We start from the raw sequence: 23318 nt of genomic DNA, 5'->3' as shown, positions 1-23318 counted from the left end.
TGAGGTCTAATTAAATGATTCGTGGGGATCTTTTCGTTCAACTAAGTAACTAAGTTGTCGAGTCATGATGATATAAAATGCAAACTATTACTAATATGATAAACATTAAGTGTTGTGACAATGCAGAATATTGTTATTATTGTCTTATAGTATATGTTTACCCATTGTTTATGTAGTATTGGGATTAGGATATTGATATGTGAATTTGTTTTTATTCTTTAATTTACCGAGAAAAGCTTTTTCGTATTAAAGTAAGATAGTATTCTATGTCAAACATTTGAGATATTATTAGCATTAACTACTCATGTTCTTATAGTCAAATAAGTACAAAATATATTTGTCTCTATCTTTGTCTACTAAGATTATTTTATTAGGACCAACTATGAATACAATATAAATAAATTTTCCTAAGTAGGTGGACGACGTGGGAATATTCAATACTAACCGAATGATAAAACGTGCTATCAATATTTATGAAATTACTAGAGTTTTTAATTATTTTCAAAGAAAAAGATAAATATACCACATTTAGATTTCACATCTAATTAATTTATCAGTGCTTTGTCCAAAAAATAGTATTAAAAGAAAATTAAACTAGTGATTCACCACATAATGTTTATTTCTCTCTCTTTAAACCACCGCCTAACACAATAATAACCAAGCCTGAAATAAAAATATCATTAGAGCATCTGCAGCGGTGCTCTTAGCTAAGATCACCTGTCGTGCCGTTGGCACGACTCATATCCTGATCGCCGTTGTGCTCTTGCCGACGGCACGACCCTGCTCGATAGCAAAAGCATCCCGTACTGAAGAGCACGTCTACGTGGCGCCTACTGATTGGACTCATTTTTATTTCGTTAAATTTAATTTTTTTTAATTCATAAAAAAAATTGAAAATATTTCAAAAAAAATCCGGATTCCCAAAAATATTGCCGTTTTTTCAAATTTTTTTGATTTTTTAAAAAATATTTTATCCCAAAATTATCTATAAATATATCCACATTCATCATCCATTCTTTACATGAAATTATCTCTCATTCGTACTTCAAAAATTTTTTATTATGGATTTAATTATGTAATTTGTAATAGTATTTCGGGTATTTTTAATGCAATTTAATATTATGAAAATGTTTTAAGTAATTGAAGTATTTAAATTGAATAATAGAATGGTGAGACCCTTAATCATGCTCTTGCGGAAGAGCATGAATATAGGTGTTGTGCTCTTACAGAAGAACAAAGAGTAAAAATAAATAAAAATAGGTCCGAACCCACATCCATACTTTTAGCAAAGAGCATGAATGTGGATGGCAAAGAGCATGAATGTGGATGGCTCTACTTCACAAATGTGCAGTAGTAGACAAGAGAAAAATTTAGTAGGAAACATATAGTACTCTATAAATATCAAATCATGATTGGATAATGTAGAGCTACTTATAATTAAACTCTTTCTTTATGTTTAAAAATTCCAATACCTATTAATTAATCAAGCAATTGAAGCAAAACGAACAAGGGAGTGTAGCAATTGAAGCAAAACGCTGGCTTAAATGATAAAATAAGGAGAAGTAGCAATTGAATCAAAACGTTGCCGTTTAACAGCACAGCACCCTTTGCTGTGTTTCCACCATAGTAGGGGATCCACTCCCTTATTTTTCAGTCCCAAAAATTTTAAAACAAAAATATTATTAGACTCACGTATCACTAATTTTTTCAATTCACTTTTCTTCATATTTCTCAAAACATGTACCGAATCAAAATAGTAGTACTCCCTCCATCTCATGATAAATATTCACTTTCCTTTTTAGTTTGACTCACAAAAGCCATCATATTTTCTTTTTTTTAAAAATTATCTCTTACATTAATATATATATATATGAATATTATTTTATTTTTTTCACTTAACATATAAAACAATAATTCATAAAATTTGTTGTCATTATCAAAATATGACATTTATTTGAGATGGAGACAGTATTTAAAATAAATTGTGGATGCAGGAAGTATTTATTGAAATTTATTTTATTATCAGCAATTATTTGTCGACAATAAATTATTCGTATTTATTAATTAGTCAGTTGTGGAAATAATATATCAGCAATCTAAGGACGAATATGCAAAGAAAAAGCAATCTAAAATAAGAGCATCCGTAGCGCTGGCTCGTTGCCAGCTCGATCTCGTCTCGCCGAGTGGGCGTCGTTTATATCTGTTGAAAAATATTTTTTTAATTCCGAAAAAAATTGAAAAAGAAATTCCACCAAAAATACTAGCTGTTTATAGCCGTTTTTTCTAATATTTTAATTTTTTCCCAGTCTCACGATGCTCCAGAAATTTAATATTTCAATAAAATATTAATTGAATTTGTTTGAAATAAAAATAAAAAATAAAATTGAATGAATAGTTAGGGGATGAGATTGTTAAGAGATGGAGGGTTGCAGGTACGGTCTCTAGTTAACGGATGAGACGTATTGAGACAAGGTGAATGATTTTAAGGCGCGTCATTCTGTAGCGTGGAAAAAACACTCGTTCCGCCCAATCAAAGCACACTTCAGTTTTACAATAGTTATCATAATTAAGGATTAATTAACACACTCAACAGTATGCTCTTCGCCCACTATTTAAACTGACTTTTGAATGTCTGAATGTTCTCCCCCATCCAAATCGCCCACAATCTCCCTCTCCGGAATGATTTCAGTTCAATTCTATTGTGCTTCTCTGCTATTATGGATTAATATTTGAAATTCTGAGTTTGTTTTTTTTTTTAATTTGAAAAAGCAGTTTTGTCGGTCTAATCCGGCTGTTCTTCCGTTTTTTTTGACGATTTTCGTATCTTCGTTGTTGGTATTGCCTTTTTCTTCTGGCTAATTTGGATTTGGATTCATAAATTTATGCAATTCTCTGTTTTCTATGCGGTAGAATCGTGTTCCTGATGCTATTGCTCATCACCGTTTGCAGTTATTCATTTTCCCCCAATTTCGAATTTCGATAAATATTTATTTTCCCCCAATTTTGAAATTCAATAACCTAACATCTGTTTGAAATCGAGAAATGCCACCAACAGATTTCCAGGAATCATCGTCTTCCCCATCCCAATCCCCCTTCAGTTTCTCAATCCTGAGCCGCCGCCGCGATCAGGTCCACTCGATGGAGGAATCCAACGGCGGCCACGACTCCGACCTGGAAGCCTTCCAGCGCACCGTCGCGGAGCGCTTCCACGACGTGGCGGCGGCGCCCTCCGGCGAGCTCCTCTCGATCCCGTGGATCCGCAAGCTCCTCGACGCATTCCTCTCCGTCCAGGAAGAATTCAGAGTAATCGTGTTCAACCACCGCAGCAGCCTCTCCAAACCCCCAATCGACAAGCACATCACCGATTTCTTCGATCGCAGCGTCAAAGCCCTCGACGTCTGCAACGCCATCCGCGACGGCATCGATCAGATCCGCCACTGGCAGAAGCAGCTCGAGATCGTCCTCTCCGCCCTCGGCAACCAGCGCAGCATCGGCGAGGGCCAAATCCGCCGCGCTAAGAAGGCATTAATCGACCTCACCATCGCAATGCTCGACGACAACTCCACCTCTACCGCCGCCGTCTCCTCCCACCGCAACCGCTCCTTCGGCCGCCAGAGCAACCAGCCCCCCTCCATGGCCAGCTTCCGGTCCCTCTCCTGGAGCGTCTCCCGGACCTGGTCAGCCGTGAGGCAGCTGCAGGCGATCAGCATTAACCTCCCCCCACCCCGAGCCAACGAGACCTCGGCCACCAACGGCCTCAACATCGCCGTCTACACCATGAGCTACGTGCTCCTCTTCACGATGTGGGCGCTCGTGGCGGCCATACCCTGCCAGGACCGGGGCCTGCCCGCTGCGCAATTCTTGACCAGGCAGTTCGCTTGGGCGACCCCCATCGCCTCCCTCTACGAGCGGATCACGGAGGAGTCGAAGAGGAGGGACCGGAGGAACACCTGTGGGCTGATGAAAGAGATTCATGGGATCGAGAAATGTGTGAGGCTTATGAATGAGCTAACTGACAGCGTTGGATTTCCGTTGACGGAGGAGAAGGAGAGTCTGGTGAAGCAGAGGGTCGAGGAGCTCGGGAAGGTATATGAGGCGATCAAGGAGGGTTTGGACCCGTTGGAGCGCCTCGTGAGGGAAGCGTTTCGTAGGATTGTGAGGAGCAGGACTGAGGGGCTCGACTCCATAGCTCGAGCTAACGCCCACGAGTGATCGGAGAGGGCAGGGCAATCTCCTTTGTATGTATTAGAGAAAATGTGATTATGTACTAATTAGTTTGGAGCCATCTTGTGTTTGCGATTTTGTGTAATGGATTTGTGCTTCACATGTAATCGTATTGTGTATATTCTCAGAGAGCATCCCCAACCATACTCTTAGCTAAGAGCACGGTGGTGGGCCCGGTCCCACTTTGGTCCCACTTATATTCATTTTATATTTTGTGCTCTTAGCTAAGGTATAATACCCCTAATGGTGCTCTAGCTAAGACACTTTTATTCATTTTTATTATATTATACAATTTAAATACTTCAATTACTAAAATATTTTCATAATACTAAAATGCATAAAAAAATCAGAAATACTAAAAATAAAAAGAGTAAATAATTAAAATCGTAAAAATTTAAAACTGCATAATTAATATCCTAAAATTCAAAGCTCACTACTCGTGGCTGAATTTATTGATAGTATGCTTGTTCTTCTTGCCGCACTTTTGGTGAATTGTATGAAGAAATATGAAAGAAGTATCAGTGAGAGATAGTTTGATGTAAAAATAGGTGATGAATGAGGGTATTTATAGATAATTTGGACGAACTAGGGATAAAAAATATTTAAAAAAATTATTAATTTTTTAAAAAATGGTCATAAGCGGCTCTATTTTTGGGAAGTTGAAATTTTTTTTTATCTTTTTTATTTTTTTCTGTTTTTTATGAATTAAAAAAATCCGGATTAAAATGACGCCCAATCACGGGGGTGTGATTGGGGTCACCGCCCACTCAGAGGATACCATTTGTCAAAGCGCGTGCGTCCTTCCGGAAGAGCACTACTCTTAGCTAAGAGCAATGTTGTGTTGTCGGCAAGAGCACACGGTAAGCAGCACGCTTGCCGTGCCGACAGTAAGGACGCCGCTTTTAGCTAAGGCATCGTTGGGGATGCTCTGAAATGAGGTGTAATGCCAAAAAGATCCATTGAGAGAGATACATGTAGTATTGTAGTACCTCTTCACTTGGTTTCGTGCTAATTATTTAGTAAATTAGTATTAAACCCCGTGCTATGCACCAGACATAAGATTTTCAAATAATGAATACAAATACTATATGAAACTATAGAAATAAGAATTCAAAACAATAGAAAGATTTAACAAGACAAATGAAACATTTCAAATTCAGAAAATAATTTTATATAATTTTAATTTATGATATAAGTGGAGTAAAATAAATAACAAAGAAGAGAAAATAAAGTAAGAAAGAGAATAATGTAGATACGACTCTCCTCTATATTATTTACTCTCTTACTTTACTTTCTCTCAATTTTAACTATTTATTATCATATTCGCAAAACAACGATAAAAAAGAAATCAATCACTTTAGCTGGGACGAAGAGAGTTTATATTTTGAGAAGCATAAAAAAGAAACAGGAAGAAGTTATGATTAATAATATCTTATTGCATAAAAGAAATCAAAATCAAATCGGTTATAACTATATTTATCAATCTAGTAATTTAAATATAAATATATTTATATAAAATGTAAACAATTAAATTTATTTATAAATATAAACTATTTCAACATATATACACTTAAATTAATATACTTTAAATTAAAAAATAATTAAATTTAGACCATACCACCAATTTTGAGTGATTCTCAAGTTGTCACGTGGCAGCCTATTTTAATTAAATTGGAATATAAAAAACGCTGAAGGGCAAAATTGGTATCCTGTATTTTCAGTTTGTTACCAGATTGCAGTCTTATTCTATGAATATTCTTGCGTTACTCTATAATTATTGCAATGTTACGTGTCTGCATAATTCGTTTTACCTTACCAAATTGTAGTGTTACTTTATGAATATTGCATTATTACTAAGTATCGTTTTACCTTACCAAATTGTAGTGTTACTTTATGAATATTGCAGTATTACTAAGTAGCATTTGTAGTTTATATAATACCATAGCACGAAATAAACATTTGCGAGAATTTAAAGCTAGATCTAAATTAGCTACGAAAGCAAAAAAACTGCTGCAAGCATCCAACACATGTCAAAGCGGAAAGTAAGCATCACAACAGAAGTAAAAAATTAAAAAAGCCATCAAAATCTAAACTAGACAAAAGCACAGTGAGCATGAAACTGACAACAGAGCTGAAATAGATTTGAAACTAAATATCGGAGAGATTCAAAATAGGAATGTAAAGACATAAAGTAAAGAGATTATTTCTTCTCCCCAAAAAATTGACTCCAAGCCTCTTTCTCTCTCTAAAAATTGGCTCCAACCGCCAAAAGATGCTTTGAAAGCAATGTTTTAAAAACCGGACCGGACCGGCCGGTTCGACCGGTTCAACCGCGAACCGGTAGGCAGTCCGGTCCGGTTCACCCCTAAAAACCACTAGCACATTGAACCGCCGCGAACCGGTGGAACCGGCCGGTCGGACCGGTCCAACCGCGAACCGGAAACCGGTTTTTCAATTTTTCAATTTTTTTTTTTTAATTTTGTTCAATTTTTCAAAAAAAAAATTTTAAAATTTGTTGTTGCTAAGACTTGAACACATGACCTCATCTCTAAATATCAACTTCTTTACCACTCCACCACATGATCATTTTGAAATATTATGAACATTAATTATCCTTATACATTAAATCTGAAATTCTTTTTCCACCAAAACTAATAATTCATATTAGTTTTGTATTCTTTTAAGATAATTCATTTTAATTTTATATTCTTTTAAGATAATTCATTTTAATTCTATATTCTTTTAAGAAATTGTTAATTATAATATATTTCTTATATTTTAATTATATTTTTACAATCACTATATTTTACAATATAGGAGTTTATAATTATACATAGACTTTAATACTAGTTTTTAATATTGTGTATTATAGTTTATTATTGTATTCAAACTTAACGTCATTAAATATTCTAATATACTAATATAAGACTTGTTTTCTATAATAATACAATTAAAAGTATAATACTATAATATTTATTGATAAAACATGTAATTAAATTTTATTATTTATAACTAAATAAATAAATATATATGTATAAACAGTATTACGGTTCAACCAATGGTTCGACCAGTGAACCGGTTGAACCAGTGAACCAGTAACGACACCGGTTCGCTGGCCGGTCCGGTTTTTAAAACATTGTTTGAAAGTCGTGCCCTAGCTATTTAAATAGTCAGGGCTCGAAAATAGGTCCAGTAACATTTGCCCGGTTGGACATTTTTTTGCTCAGAAATCGCCCGGTTGGGTCTTTTTTGTATCACGATATGCCCCCTCGGTCAGATAATTTTGGCCCGACCCGCACGTTTTTCACTGCAATGCGCAGTCTTCGTAAAACAACCATATCTTCTTCTACCGGACTCCGGTTGAGGTGTGCGAGGTATCCACGCGAAGTTCTTTAGAAGATGAATGTAATGATGGTATTTTAGAAACATTTGAAATTAATCTTGGATGGGTGATTATTGTTCATATTCACCATTTTTCCTTTCTCCGCTCTCTCTTATAGCTTGGTCTTTTGTCCTACAATGATAGGATCCTCGATCTTGTGAATCTCGTCAAGCATATCTCGTCCAACATATCTTCTTGATTTTATTTATTTAGCATATCTTCTATTTTAGTTAGTTATCTTTATTTATTCTCCATATCTTTTGTAATCTTTTATTTTAATTATGTTTCTTGATTAGCAAGACATATGTTAGGGTTTAGAATTCTATATAATAGAATTCTATCGTATTTTCATTCATAGAGAAATAAAGTATAAGATGGGTCAATTTCTTGTCTTGGCCTGCCAGTAACGCACGAGAGGCGTAAATCTCGTCGGTTAGCTCTTCGTTCGTGAGGGGCGGCGGTGGCGGGTTGTCGTCGTCCGACGACGGCTTTGATGTCGAAGGCATCGTCGTGGAACAGGCTGCGTGGCTGTGATGATTGGAGTACTGGTTGAGTTTGTGAGTTTGAGAGATGTTGATGGAGGATTAAATTTACAAGGAGTACTTGTCTTTGTTCTTCGTTTCGGATCGACTCGTACAAGACAGGGGCATGAAACTCTTTGCTTTGGTGCGATGAAAGGAGTTCGTATTTTTTACCCTGGAGATTTTGAGAGTACTTCCACCTTGGACGAGACACTGATGTTCTTAATTCATGACCCACCTTGAGGGCAAGGTGGTTTTCAACGGCGGGAGAGTATAGGGTCCTCAATCTTGTGAATCGTCAAGCATATCTCGTCCAACATATCTTCTTGATTTTATTTATTTAGCATATCTTCTATTTTAGTTAGTTATATTTATTTATTCTCCATATCTTTTGTAATCTTTTATTTTAATTATGTTTCTTGATTAGCAAGACATATGTTAGGGTTTAGAATTCTATATAATAGAATTCTATCGTATTTTCATTTATTGAGAAATAAAGTATAACTTGTTCTCATTCCCCGGTTATGGCGGAAATCGCCCCCTAGCACTCAACTAGGGTTTATCTTATTCTCCGTTTCGCTACAAATCGTTGGTGCTCTAGTCCGATAGATCAAGGGTCTTATTATTAAAAGTTATTGTGAGTGAATCATACAATAAATTGAATAGTAGATTATGGTCTGTAAAACAATATTGAAGGTCAGATTGTTTGACACCAACCTAATAGTGAAACAAATAATGATTTGGTTTGGTCAATGTTATTAATAGTTATTGTGAGTGAATCATATAACAATAAATAGAATAGTAGATTATGGTCTCTAAAAAATATTGAAGGTCAGATTGTTTGACACCAACCTAATAGAGAAACAAATAAGGATGAAAATAGTGAAAGAGAGTGTATCAAACACTAATCTAATAGTGAACGTAGTAACAATTTGGTTTAGTAAATCTTATTATTAAAAGTTATTGCGAGTGAATCATACAATAAATTGAATAGTACGTAGATTATGGTCTGTAAAAAATATTGAAGGTCAGATTGTTTGATACCAATCTAATAAACACCAATCTAATAGTGAAAGTAGTAACAATTAGGTTTAGTAAATCTTATTATTAAAAGTTATTGTGAGTGAATCATACAATAAATTGAATAGTAGATTATGGTCTGTAAAAAAATATTGAAGGTCAGATTGTTTGACACGAACCTAATAGAGAAACAAATAATGATTTGGTTTGGTCAATGTTACTAATAAAAGTTAGTGCAATAGAATCATACATTAAATCGAATAGTGTATTAGGCAAAAATAGTGACGATGAGATACAAGCACAAAAAGCACCCATCCTTGCGTTGTTGAGAAGACAGAGAAGGTGATTGCAAAAGTACAACATGAAGAACTTTGCATAAAATTTGAAATATGTCTCAAGTGTGGTCTAAATAAGATTTTTGAAGAAGTGGTCACAAAGTTTAATCTGAGATTTGGCACTTTCAGAATAAAATACACAGATGAAGACCACGATCATATATTGGTAGTAACTGATGCTGATTTACAACTTTGTCCAAAATATAATACTCCTATTATATCTACCAACAACATTTGGAGATCTACCAACACCACTTCTATCCACAAGACTTGTATCTACCTTTTTGTATGCTTAGATTAGTACATCTTTATTTATCGTAGTTATCTTATATTCCTAGGCAGAATTGGGTTTTCTTTATGATTCTTTCTCGAATCTTGTCATTTTTCAGTCTGTTTTTTTCTGTATTTTTCTCAATGGTTTATAAAAGTAATTCATTTACAATTTCTTCTTTCCATCTCTTCGTGAACCTTTAGTCCGTGTAGAACCATTTAAAGAGCCATTTTGATTTGACACAAGTTTTAATAAATTGTTTGACACTGTTAAGAAATGTTAACGGAAAAAGTTAGTGAAATATAACTCCATTTTTGGTTAAATTTTTAATGGAAGGTGAGTGAAAAAGTTAGTGAATGCGGGGTCCGCAACTAAAAGTGGAAAAAAGTAAACGGATCTTTAAATCGTGAATGTCCCAAATCGGCAAATATTGTGATTTAATCTATAATATTCAGATGAGATATGTTTGGCTTTTCTGATTGCTAGACAACGTTTCTTTACATATGTCGAAAATAATTGTGATTTGTGAAAGGGTTTTTCTGTTTGGCTTTTTTGATTGTCCGTCAACACGGATTTTGCATGTTTTTAAGGCCTAGATTTGGCTAGCTTTGAATGTCATTCATGCAAATATGTTCTTAAATTACATATTTTATTCTATTTGGTATTTTGACATGTCATGTGAGTAATGCATTAAATAGACATAGAAAAAAGTCAGAAAATGTCAAAACGGAAGTTCAACGACTTCAGGCCTACTCAGCGGCCCGCTGACCCGAAGTCAGTTGTCGAGCAAGGGTTAGCGGTCGACGGAGGTATAACGGTCCATTGCGGAAATGCACGACAACCAGCTTCCCATCCGGTGGTCAGCTTGTTAGAAATTTGGGCTTCCACATTACTAATTTAATTTAATGTGTATGACTATTTATATTTTATGTCTTGGTACACTGGTTCTTTCCCGAATTACTAGTAGTCGAACGAGTAGTGGTATCTTGTAATGGTGGTACTTTATTTTAATGGATCAATTTTTTTCTAGTATCTATTGTTCTTTATATGTATACAAATCGAATGTTAGTTTTAATCATCGGCATCGCCATCGGCATCGGCATCGGCATCGGCATCGGCTGCTCTATATGTAGCTTTAAATTGGGATTTTGTGCCTCAAATTTGAAAACAAGAATTGAGAGCAAATTTTGTGTCACATACACTCATATAATAACTGAACTGGTGTTTTATGCAATCAGTTTTGGTCGATTCAATACACCCATACTAAATACGATGCCACATCAGCAACAGTGGTGCTTCTCTCGTGTCTGCTAAATTATGAGAGTCGCTCAACTATATCTATAAGTTTTTTTTTTAATTAAATTTCTGACTATATTTTTATGCATAAAAATAGTGACAGTAATTAACATGTTCTACTAATTGGAATGGAGGGAGTAGTATCCATAACTTTTGGGCCTATTGGGCTTAAGAGAATCCTAATGCGTAATAACAATAAACTGTGGCGCCAGTGCAAAAACTAATAATAAAATAAAATGAATTAAGGAATAAAAAAGAGAAAATCATCTATTCAATTTTTCCCCAAAAAATATCATTGAAAACAATTTAATCCACGCAAAAAGCTGAAATCATGAAGCCTGACAATATAAAATCCCGACTATTTAAAGCCAAAAGGGACTTGCGTTATTGCACCACTATTTGCGCTTACAAATTAATATTGGAATATACCAAGGTTAGAAATATCGGAACCGACCATCAATCAAACCTTGCGCTTACAAATTTGGTCAGCTTGATGGTCGGTTCCGATATTTTTTTCCAGTAAAATATTTTTTGCGCATGCATAATGGCCATGTTTGGTTGCCAGGATTCTGTCTGGGAAAGTAATCTGATTCCTTAAATTTTAAATTCCTGTGCTTGTTTCTGTTTTTAATCAAACTGAGAAAGTAATCAAAATCCTGAAACAAGGAAAGTTAGTACAACTTTCCACGATTCTAAATCCTAACTTTTCTTAAGTATTCTTTTTCCCAGTTTTAGAATTCTTACCTATTTAATGCAATATAGTACAGTTTATTATTATTATTATTATTATTATTATTATTATTATTATTATTATTATTATTATTATTATTATTATTATCATTATTATTATTATTATTATTATCATTATCATCATCATCAACAACAACATCATCATCATCATTATTGTTACTATTTATTAGTATAAACCATACTTAATTTCAGGATAATAAATAACTATAATTCAAATTATCATAATTATAACTATATTATTAATATTTATTTTTATTTTTATTATCATAATAATAATAATAATAATTTATTAAATAATTAAATATAATTATAATTATATAATAATATAATAATTATTAATTTATAAATTAGTAATTAACAATAAAATTGTAGTGAAATTTTAAATTATAAAATTTATTCAATTAAAAATTAAGTAAATATAATAATAATAATAATAATAATAATCTTATTTATTATTATATTATTATATATTATGATGTATAATCCATATTTAAAGTATCCATCGTAATAATAAATAAAATAATATAATTATTATCATTTATAATTAATAATTTATTAAATAATATGTATTATTATTTTTTATAAATAAAAAATGATAAGTATATTTTTAGTTTAGTGTTTAAATCAAATATATACTTTCAAATCTTGATATTTTCCAAACACGGGAAAGTAAAGTTATTAGAAATTATATTCCCGGGATTCATTTTCCCAGCATTCATTTTCCTTGCCAACTTTACTTTCCCGCCAACCAAACATGGCCAATGTGTTTTCTATGGTAATGTATTTTTGTACAATTAGAACCACACACAAGGACATAGTTTTGGAGGGGTTAAAATTAAAAAAAAAATCCAAAATAATAAGAATTAAACCATTTATGATTAAAATAAGCTTGTGTTCCTTGATTTTTTGTGCAGCTATATATTTAAAAGTCAAATTTGCAAGTAAATTAATTCTATAATTCATTATTTTATTTCATTAAAGTATAATGTAATATTAAGTGAATGAATGGTGAATCCATGTAGAGGATCGTCGTTTTTGATGAATTTGTGCATATTTGCTTAGTTACAAACCCGTCCCATGTCGGATGAGTGAGAGAAGTTGGAAGGTGTATATAATTTCTGTCCAACCCCAATTAGTTTGAGGCCTTTTGGGAGTGACCCAAAAATAAATCCGTGTGGGCTTGACCCTAAGCGGACAATATCAAACTAATATTGCAGTCGACGATCCTAACAAGTGGTATCAGAGCTCATGTGGCTATAGGTTGTGCTTGACGATCCTAACAAGTGGTATCAGAGCTCATGTGGCTATAGGTTGTGCCTGGATGAGCCCCGGTTAGGGTCGGGCCCTGAAGGACTCGGGTTAGAGTCGGGCCGAGGATGACCCAGGGGCCAGGGTTGGAACGACCCATGTTCGTGTCAACTGCGTTCCCGATGTGGTCTCGGTTTGAGGGGAGGTTTGTTGAGTTACAAACTCGTCCCACATCGGATGAGTGAGGGAAGTTGGAAGGTGTATATATCAGAGCTCATGTGGCTATAGGTTGTGCTTGACGATCCTAACAAGTGGTATCAGAGCTCATGTGGCTATAGGTTGTGCCTGGATGAGCCCCGGTTAGGGTCGGGCCCTAAAGGACTCGGGTTAGAGTCGGGCCCAGGATGACCCAGGGGCCAGGGTTGGAACTACCCATGTTCGTGTCAACTGCGTTCCCGATATGGTCTCGGTTTGAGGGGAGGTTTGTTGAGTTACAAACCCGTCCCACATCGGATGAGTGAGGGAAGTTGGAAGGTGTATATAAAGGTTTGTTGAGTTACAAACCCGTCCCACATCGGATGATTGAGGGAAGTTGGAAGGTGTATATAATTTATGTCCAACCCCAATTAGTTTGAGGCCTTTTGGGAGTGACCCAAAAATAAATTCGTGCGAGATTGACCCAAAGCGGACAATATCAAACTAATGTTGCAGTCGACGAATTTGCCACATTAAAAACTTGATGAAAAACATGTTGGTGTTTGTCAAATCATCAGAATTTGCCACATTAAAAACTTGTTGATGAAAAACATGTTGGTGTTTGTCAAATCATCAGAATCTATTCGTCTTAATTATCGTAGGCATGTTTATAGTTTGATAGTGATACTATGGTGACTGTAGGTATGTTTAAAGCTTGATAGTGATACTTGGTGATGTCAATTCAGATGGGTAGCTTCATAATATAAAAACGTTATATGATCTTAAAGTTGAGCTTTGAAAATTGTGATGGGTGTCACTTATTGCATCATTTAAAAAGTACTACTATTATTTTTTGTTGAAGTCTAATCATTATGTGAAGTAAGATACTACTAGTATTTAATAAACAAATATCTGCTAAATGACTAACATCGTTTTAAACTATGATCTATAAAATGTTACTAGGAATATGCACGTAAAATAGGAATATAATATTGGAACTGACAAAATTAGCCCCACTTCTTGGGCCGGTTTAGTCCACTCAAAGTTAGAGCTTGAAAACTGTGTACTCCTATATTAAAAAAAGTGTTGGACTGATTCGGCTTTGGTACTTATAACCTTCTCATCCATGCTCTTGCTAAAGAGCATGGATGTAGGTTCGGCCCTATATTTATTAATTTTTTACATTTTATTTTTTTCTAAGAGTACAACATCCACATTCATGCTCTTCCGCAAGAACATGCTCAAGAGTCTCACTATTCTTATTATTTAATTTAAATATTTCAATTACTAAAAAATATTTCTACAAAATAAGAATATATTAAAAATACTCAAACTACTATTACAAATTTAAAAAAAAATAAAAATTACATACTTAAATACTAAAAAATAAAAATTACATAATTAAAATCCTACAAATTAAAAACTACATACTTAAAATACCTTCGTGGAAGACTATTCTATCCCCAATATTTTTCGGAGACCTCGTATCATTGCATAATGTGCATCAAGTTGCTCGGGAGACATGTGCGACGTATTGGCCATATTGAGTTGAGCCAAAATGGTCCACAACGAGTTGGTGGGCGGTTGAGGTGGCACAAAGGGAGAAGGAGAGAGAGCGGTGCGACGGCGGTTGGCCGCCGCATGTTTCCTTCCTTGCGGTCGGCGTCGGGGCTACCCAAGTTAGCTGCGGCAAGCTGGCTAGCCACATCATCCGAGCCGACGTCGGATAACGACCTCGACCGTTTGTTGGAGGAGCTGGAGGAGGATGATAAGTCTCCCTTATACTTCGGATGCGTACGCACCTCCTGCCCAGCGCTGAGGTACTTGAATGCTTTGTAATAATAAGATTGGTAGATCGCCATGGAGGCACTGATGATGTCGAGCTCGCTCTTGCCGCTCCCCGCCGACTCCTGTTCTTGGAGGTAAATCCCCTGGAACTTTTGGATTCTTCGTTGGCTCTAAAGATGACATTGCGCACCATACTCTCATTGCGCTCGATGGTTCGCTTCGGTCGGGTGGCATTGTACCGGCGAGAGATGCGGAACTGATAAGGCTCGTTTCATGCATTTGTTTTAGATCTAAATTCTGTGTTTTCCATGGTGCTAACGTATAATTGTAAGTCCAGATGCGTGAATTATCTGCCAGACCCAGGAACAAGTATCAATTACCTGGGCAGAGGAAAAAGGAGCAAAAGAGTGAAGAAAAAGAGCGGAATCCTCAGGGGCACAAACGTCAAATCGCAAAGACCTTTGCCCTAGGGATTGGAGCCACGCCTATAAATACGAGGAAAAATAGCTGAAAAAGGAGGACTCTCTCTTTTAGTTAGAAAATCCTTAGGAGCTATCTCACTCGAAATATTTTACTTTCTTGGCTCTTTCACGCATTTGGCTCAGATGGAAAATCCGGGGTAGTGTGGTGTTGTTTTGGAAGTGTAACACCGTCCTGATAAGGGTGAAGAAACAATTTACTTTTCCGCACGTATTTTCTCTCTCCAAGACTTCCTTGCCAGAAGTTCGATGACTGTTTTGTGACTAACATTTGAAGTTTTATGGTTAATCTAGCTTCTGTTTTCTATTTTCACTCTGATTCTCAATGTTTTGTGTTGCTTTACTGATTTGGATGCTTTCGCAATTGAATGTTCATATGGAGTTGAGATCAGAGAGATCTGAGTGAGTTTGTTGGTTGTTGGTTTGAATCGGAGTTGAATCGGAGTTGAAAGTTGTGGATGTGGTTTTGTTGAAGTTGAATCTGTTGGATCTAGAGTAGATTTCATTTTTAATGTTTGAATCTGAGTACGTACTTTCTGGATCTGCATGGATTTTCTATTTTGCTTGACCTAGTAGATTAGATCTGGTAATTTTTAGCATAATCTTCTTGTTTAACGTTTGATTTGAAGTATGCTCAGTTTCTATGCTCTGTTTTTGTTCTAGTTCGTGTTTGTTTGCTGAAGAAGATGAAGATAATCGGTAGTTAGAATCAGATCCGCCGTTCGTTTGTTAGTTGCAGCTTTTACTGTCGGTAGTTATTTAGGGAAACCTGTCCTGTCACTTTTCATGCTCTTTTGTGTAGCTGTTTTAGGAAACTTAATTTTTACCTGACCCAGTAGTTTGATAAATGTGCCCAAGTTAATTTCCAGTTTCGAATTATGCATGCGACTATGTTTATAGCACTTTTAGTCTTTGGACCCAGTAGATAGAGTAGAGTAAGTTTTATTTCCCAAGTCCATTAGATTAAGTTTCAACCCACTTGTTGCGTGGCAGCAGCCGAATCTTCCCAAAACCCTCTAAATGCATGCTAAACCCCTCCGTCTTCGTAGATCGATCCTTTACTTCCCTATACTAGCCAATAGTGTAGTGGGTTGAGGTTTTTGAAGCGGGAAAGTGCGCGTCCAACGACTGCATATCCAAAGGTTCCACGATCTCCTAGACCCTGTGATCTAGCGAATCCTCTGGACCTAGGGGTTTGTAAATCATAACCACCAAGCACACGCCTTTCAGCTACTTCAGGAACCAAAACCTATCATAGGTTTGGTTCGTGCCAACCTCCGGATCTTCGGAGATTTCCAAATAGGCTTTGAACATCATATTCATCTCCCTCGGAGTGTACGGGGTGCGGGCGTGATGATCGCCGCCACGACCCATGACACGAGTGCTACGAGGAGGAGGAATAGGAGGAGTTTGGGAGCCGCCGCTCCCTCCCGATCCTGTTCGGGTGCCCACCCGTATCGCCCATCAGGGGCATCTTGCTCGTCCACTGGGTAAGGACGGTAGCCACCCGGAATTTGAGAACCTTGGATTAGAGGAGGGGGCGAGAATTCCGTTTCCGGACTAGGGAACCATTCGTGGTTCCAACCACGGGAGCCGGAGGGTGATCGCCGGAGCCGGACATTTTTTTCTCAAGAGTGAAGTGAAAGATTGAGAATTGATGAGAGAATTTAGATGAGAATTGTATAGTGTGGTGTAAAATTTTTTGTGTGAAAATGAGGGTATTTATAGATGAAAAATGTGAATTTTGGGGAAAAAAATTTAAAAATAAATTAAAAGTGATGAGAAAACGGATATAATTTATTGGGAAGTGGGAAAATATTTTTTTTAAACGATTTTGAAATTAAAATTCGATTATTTTAAACGGATACAAACCCGGAAAGCATTCATTCACGCATTGGTGGGGAGACACAGAAGGAGGTTAAAAAACTGAAATTTGAAGAAGATATCGTAAATTCTGAAAAATATGTCTCACGTGGGGAATGAGTAAACTTTTTGAAGAGGTGGCGACAAAGCTTAAACTGGAGTTTGAGCACTTTCACATTGAAATACAAGGATGAAGACAATGATGATATCTTGTGATTTGCAACTTTGTCTAAAGAGTCAGACCACAACAACCCCACTTTTTATTATATGTTTGGTGGATTAGTATTTCCTTATTTTTCATAGTTATAGTATATTCCTCTACTCTTGTACTTGTCTCTATGTTCTATCTTTTCTCCTCAAACCCTGACGCCAAGATCTTCTTCTCCTCATGTTCATCTTTAATCACATTTCTCATAAGTGCACTTTTTAGTTTAGTTTTAGCAACAATTGTAATTGTAATAATCATATACTACAAACAAGATATATATATATATATAGAGAGAGGTGTGAGTATGATTAAAGTTTGTATAGTTTGTATTTTAGAGAGTTTGTATTTTATCACACCCCTATATATATATATATATATATATATATCGACACAACAATTATGTAATAAATAAACAATTCCGTTGCCGGGACTTGAACCCGAGTCTCTCGGGTGAGAGCCGAGTATCCTAACCAACTAGACTACAACGGAGTCGTTGTCTATAGTCATGTTTAATTTTTTGTTATCTGAGATCTAAAAGATGACTACCACAGAAGTTACTTATGTGTTGAAAAGACCGAAGGGATGGTGCAGAAGGCAGATCGATCGTTTGTGTTGATGGATCACGAGCATGATGACAACATTTTAAAGTAACTAGAATATGAAATTTATTTCCCGACGCATGTTTGAGCAACTAAAACAAACAAGTTCCATGATTAAAAATCTGTTTGGTCTGGTTGATAATGCTAAATAGAAGAATTAACAAGCATGGTCCCATTGCAAGTTACAACACTTCCCTCCATCTTCCTCTATAACCTTCTGCGATCGTTATAGATCACGTTACATCCTGGCAGCTGAGAAAAAATCATGGATGAGCAGTCAGTTTGGGGGTCATCTCAGTTTATATTTACTTTTTCAAGAAATTATATATGTATAGGCATCTTGGCTCACCACAACTGGCACTACTGTTTAACTTCTAGTGAAGCTTCTATGCGTTCGATAAGCTTGTCTTTGCCCATTGCACCTTCCTGAAAATAGATATGTGTATTAGGGAATATAAGAAATAATTAGCAATGCAACAAGAAGGAATGAACAATCTAAATCATTCTCAAGCATGAGTATTCACATTTCTAACAAAATACCAACTTTGGACCGATGCTCATACCAGCTATATTAGTGAAATACTGAGAAGTTACTAAAATACAGTTGTTTTTTCTTGGGGTGGGGATGGGGGGTGGGGGGGGGGGGGGTGCCTTTCTCTAGCACCAGCCCTATTTCTATGTATACATAACACATATATGCCCTTGGATGCATGCAAAACAGGTTCATCTAAGCAAAATGGAAGAGATACTAAAAAGACTTTCTCAACAGTTGATGTCCAATTCAGCTGTTATATGCACCATTTTCCAGCTGACCCAAATAGTAATAGGATTTCAGATAACATATATCACAACTATTATGGATCCATACAATTCTCAGTCCAGAATCTCTAATGTCATTTCATGTAGGCCTTCCTCTATATATACCACCAAAAGGGATTATTTTAGTTTTTGTGTGCCCTAATTTACACTTGCAGACATTTGCCCAAAGCAATCATTCACTCATCTTCTCCTGCTAAGCATTAAACTATAACATGAATTCACAAATTTGACCAGCGTTAAACAAATGCAATTAAAAACAATTACTTACAAAGCGATCGAATGGTTCCCCATCCTTAAACAAAATGAATGTTGGCAATGCTTCTATTTTGTATTTGTTTGCAATGCTGGGATACTTCTCCGTGTCAATTTTAACAATCTGGATCCTATCATTCATTGAACTACCTACTTGATCCAGAATAGGAACCATAAACTGACAAGGACCACACCTGGAAAAGGAAAAACGGAATAGCATAACTGTATTAAGGCATCTCCAACTGAAGTGTATAAATGCAGCGCTGAAGAACTAAACTTCAAGACTCTAGTGGGGATCCAGAGTTTATGGGAAGAGTCACTGAAGGGGGAAATGTCCATTTAGTTAAGACAACATCAATTATATGACTATTAAACAATCCAAGAGTAAATCAACACCATACCCCTTGGACAAAGATATATAGATAGATGAAGGTAAACAAGTACAAGAGGCACTACCAAGTAGCATAGAAGTCAACCAGAATCGGCTTATCAGAATTCTCCAACAACTCCTCGAATGAAGTGAATGACTGCTTCTTTGACGCAACCTTATAGAGTAAATTGCAAGTATTAGATGAGAAAGCCAGATAGAGTCCAGTTACCATGCACAGGTGGAAGAACTTTAAGAAGAACAATTTGCAATAACTTAAGGACACTTGAAAGTACAGTGAGAGTGACGAGTGATGTGTACACTTTGATTCAGTCATCCATTTCTAACTTTCTATTCCTCGCATTGGCCTTTACCACCTTTTAAGGGAACAACCTTTAGGCGAAAAGAGAAAAAAACAACCAAAGGGACTAGAAGACACACATATATGCGCGCACGCACGCACATTTTTGAACTTGCTGATTAGTTGCCCACATACAATTTACTACGTGTTGTATGACTGATAGAGCCTGAAAGACAGTGAGCTTATCTTATAATCTAAGATTCTAAGCCCAGAAAACAGATCAAAATGTCATTTCCACTTTTATTTCTTCTCTTTGAGTTTATTTAAATGAAGGCTAGAAATCCGGAACTTTTGAGGCAAAAAAAGAGACACATGAGCTTTCATCAAAACCATATTTACGTTAAGATATATTTCATCAAGATTCTTTCAGAGTATCATGCTCACAAACAAGGGAATGAGGTGCAGCTACGGTATGCAAATATCCTTAGCTCTATATATCAAGTCCATCAAGCTATATTCCACAAGAACTGAACATAAAGCCCAGCATTAAAATGCTCAACAGTTGAAACTCCAGATCTCCCAAAAGCCTTCTTTTTGTATGTTCTAATTACAAAAACTCACAGCTATTCAATTTTCTAATAACGACAACGAAAACCAGAATCTACAGAAATTCACGTGCAGCTTGGAAACTCTGCATCACCTTCTTGTTTGCCAAGAGTCAAATCATTCCACTAAAAACGATAAACAAGTATGGACAAATAAATCAAACATCAACGTGATTATGAGAAAAACACACTTTAAACGATTCCACATATGCACGAATTTGCAATCAACGTTTTACAACAATTCAAACAGAGATCAAATTCGAAACAGAATGAAAGTTATATCTAACTAATTTTACTTTCTTCAAACAAACACACACACACGACTAATTACCGGCGTAAGCGTGGAATGGCGGGGCTTAGATTTGAGGCAACGGTTTGAAAATTGAGAAATGCGGAGCTCACTGGGGAAGTGAAGAGAGGAGAAGTGAGCGAGCTTGGAATTGGAAAACGGCGACGTTTCAGCGACGATCGGAACTGCCGCAGTTGTGGAAATCGCCATTTTTCTGCGCTTTGTTACAGATGGGAGAATTGGAATCAATTAACAAATAATGTAGTGTGATGTGCTGGTGATTAAAACAAGGCTAATTATAACACGCATATATTAAAAAATGGCATGTGAAATGGCGTGTTGGTTGAGCCTAATGTTATGATGAAGAAACACCTATTTCGTAAGAGAAAGCAATCTATAATTATATTATTTTAATTCCATCAATACAAACCAAGTCCGTTAAAAATAACGGATATCAAAATAATTAAAATGTTTTAAATACAAATATTGACATAAAAAATTGACAAAAGATATTAGAGCATCCACATCCATGCTCTTGTCAGGCTCAGACCCACTTTTATTAATTTTTTACTCCATGTTTTTCTCAAGAACACATCTCTTACATCCATGTTCAAGGGTTTCACCATTCCATTATTTAATTTAAATACTTAAATAACTAAAAATACATTAAAATATAAAATTACATAATTAAATATTAAAAAATAAAAATTACAAACATAAAATCCTAAAAAATAAAAATTACATAATTATATCCTAAAAACTAAAAAATACATAATTAAAATCCTATAAGTTAAAAATTACATAATTAAAAGCTAAAAAATACCCACTGTGGAAGACTAGTCCTTTGGCCCTATCCCCAATGTTTTTCGGAGACCCCGTATCATTGCCAACTGTGAATCAAGTTGCTAGGGAGTCATCCGAGACCTATTGGCCAAATTGAGTTGAGCCAAAAGGGTCCACAACGAGTTGGTGGGGGTTGAAGTGGCACAAAGAAAGCGGGAGCGGGGGCGGATGGAGTCGCAGCGCGACGGCGGTTGGCCGTCGCCTTCTTCCTTCCTTGTGGCCGGCGTTGGGAACTGCTCGGATCGGCTTCAGGGCTACTCAAGTTAGCTCCAGCAAGCTGGCTAGCCACCTCATCCTCGCCGGCATCGGATAGGGATACCGACCTCAACCGTTTGCTAGAGGAGCTGGGGGAGGATGATACGCCTCCCTTATACTTCGGATGATGTTTGCTGGAGGAGCCGGAGGAGGATGATACGTCTCCCTTATACTTCAAATAATGGCGCACCTCCTGTCAAGCGCTGAGGTACTTGAACTGTTTGTAATGTTGGGATTGGTAGGTCGCCAACGCGACACTGAAGATGTCGAGCTCGCTCCTGCCGTTCCCCGTCGACTGCTCTTCCTAGAGGTAATACACTTGGAACTTTTGGATTTCTTCGTTGACTCTGAAGATAGCATTGCGTACCATACTCTCATTGTGCTCGATGGTTCCATCCGGACAGTTTTCATTGTACCGGCGAGAGACGCGCCACCAAAACCTATCCCGCTTTGGTTCGTGCCAACCTCTGGATCTTCGGAGATAATCAAATAGGCTTTGAATAACTTATCCATCCCCGCCGGAGTGTACGGGGTGTGGACACCACGAGGAGTAGGAGTAGGAGTAGGAGTAGGAGTAGGAGGAGTTTGAGAGCCGCCGCTCCCTCCCGATTCGGGTTCGGGTGCCCACCCGTATCGCCCATCGGGGGCATCTTGGTCGTCCACCGGGTAAGGCCAGTAGCCACCCGGAACTTGAGAACCTTGGGTTTGAGAAGGGGTCGAGAATGGCGTTTCCGGACTAGGGAATGGTTGTGAGCCGAACCATTTGTGGTTCCAACCGTGGGAGTCGGAGGGTGATCGTCGGAGCCGGACATTTTTTTTAAGAGTGAAAGATTGAGAATTGATAAGAGATTTTAGATGAGAATTGTGTAGTGTGGTGGGAATTTTTTTGTGTGGAAGTTGGGGTATTTATTTATAGATGAAAATGTGAATTTTGGGGGAAAAAAATAAAAAATAAAATAAAAGTGGGGAGAAAACGGATATAATTTATTGGGAAGTGGGAAAATATTTTTTATTTTAAAAAGATTTTTTAAAATTAAATTCTATTTTAAAAAAATTTGAAAATGCCAACGGCTTTGCCGTTGGCCAATCCCGTCGTGCCACGTCAGCCTGCTCAGCGGCACGGACGTGCTCGATGTATCGAGCAGAGCCGTGACAGCAGCAAGAGCACAACGGCGGACAGTGGAGTGCCGTGCCAGCGGCACGGACGCCGTCATCCGCATCGAGCACCGATGCGGATGCTCTTACATTTATAGAAGTTAAAATAATAGTACTCCCTCCGTCCCCCCAAATATTGTCTAGTGGAATGTGGGTCCTACTTTTATATGTACTCTATTACTTTACTTTTATAATAAAATGTGAGTATGAATGAATTAGTGGTATATGAGGTCAACTACCAAAAAAGTAAAAA

At 36.6% G+C, this 23318-nt stretch overlaps 2 protein-coding genes and 1 non-coding gene across 3 annotated transcripts; 1 reads left to right on the top strand and 2 right to left on the bottom strand.

Moving 5' to 3' along the window:
• The first annotated feature begins 2519 nt into the window (after positions 1-2519).
• Positions 2520-4331, top strand: LOC121781227 (protein ROH1-like). The gene has a single exon (XM_042178953.1). It carries the CDS (start codon positions 3043-3045, stop codon positions 4210-4212), a length of 1170 nt encoding a protein of 389 aa, XP_042034887.1. The 5' UTR covers positions 2520-3042; the 3' UTR covers positions 4213-4331.
• A 13665-nt stretch (positions 4332-17996) lies between these two features.
• TRNAE-CUC lies at positions 17997-18069 on the bottom strand. The gene has a single exon. It is a non-coding gene; the product is annotated as a tRNA-Glu (tRNA).
• Positions 18070-18220: 151 nt separating this feature from the next.
• LOC121781236 (thioredoxin-like protein slr0233) lies at positions 18221-21147 on the bottom strand. The gene is made up of 5 exons (XM_042178962.1): positions 20855-21147; positions 19707-19795; positions 19267-19444; positions 18529-18605; positions 18221-18431 (listed from the first exon to the last, which is right to left on the bottom strand). The coding sequence occupies exons 1-4, from the start codon at positions 21020-21022 to the stop codon at positions 18540-18542; spliced, it is 501 nt and encodes a 166-aa protein (XP_042034896.1). The 5' UTR covers positions 21023-21147; the 3' UTR covers positions 18221-18431; positions 18529-18539.
• Positions 21148-23318: the final 2171 nt, after the last annotated feature.

This window comes from Salvia splendens, chromosome 20, assembly GCF_004379255.2.
Source record: "Salvia splendens isolate huo1 chromosome 20, SspV2, whole genome shotgun sequence".
Taxonomy (NCBI): Eukaryota; Viridiplantae; Streptophyta; class Magnoliopsida; order Lamiales; family Lamiaceae; genus Salvia; species Salvia splendens.
Note: the sequence above shows the minus strand (reverse complement) of the source record. Positions and strands in the feature narration are given on the sequence as shown.

What these genes read in the sequence shown, in the direction of transcription:
- LOC121781227 (XM_042178953.1), top strand. Translation starts at nt 3,043, where the DNA reads ATGCCACCAACAGATTTCCAGGAATCATCGTCTTCCCCATCCCAATCC.
- LOC121781236 (XM_042178962.1), bottom strand. Translation starts at nt 21,022, where the DNA reads ATGGCGATTTCCACAACTGCGGCAGTTCCGATCGTCGCTGAAACGTCG. An exon ending in GCCATTCCACGCTTACGCCG is followed by an intron (nt 19,796 to 20,854) that starts GTAATTAGTCGT and finishes TTACTCTATAAG; the next exon opens with GTTGCGTCAAAGAAGCAGTC. An exon ending in GTTGACTTCTATGCTACTTG is followed by an intron (nt 19,445 to 19,706) that starts GTAGTGCCTCTT and finishes TTCCTTTTCCAG; the next exon opens with GTGTGGTCCTTGTCAGTTTA.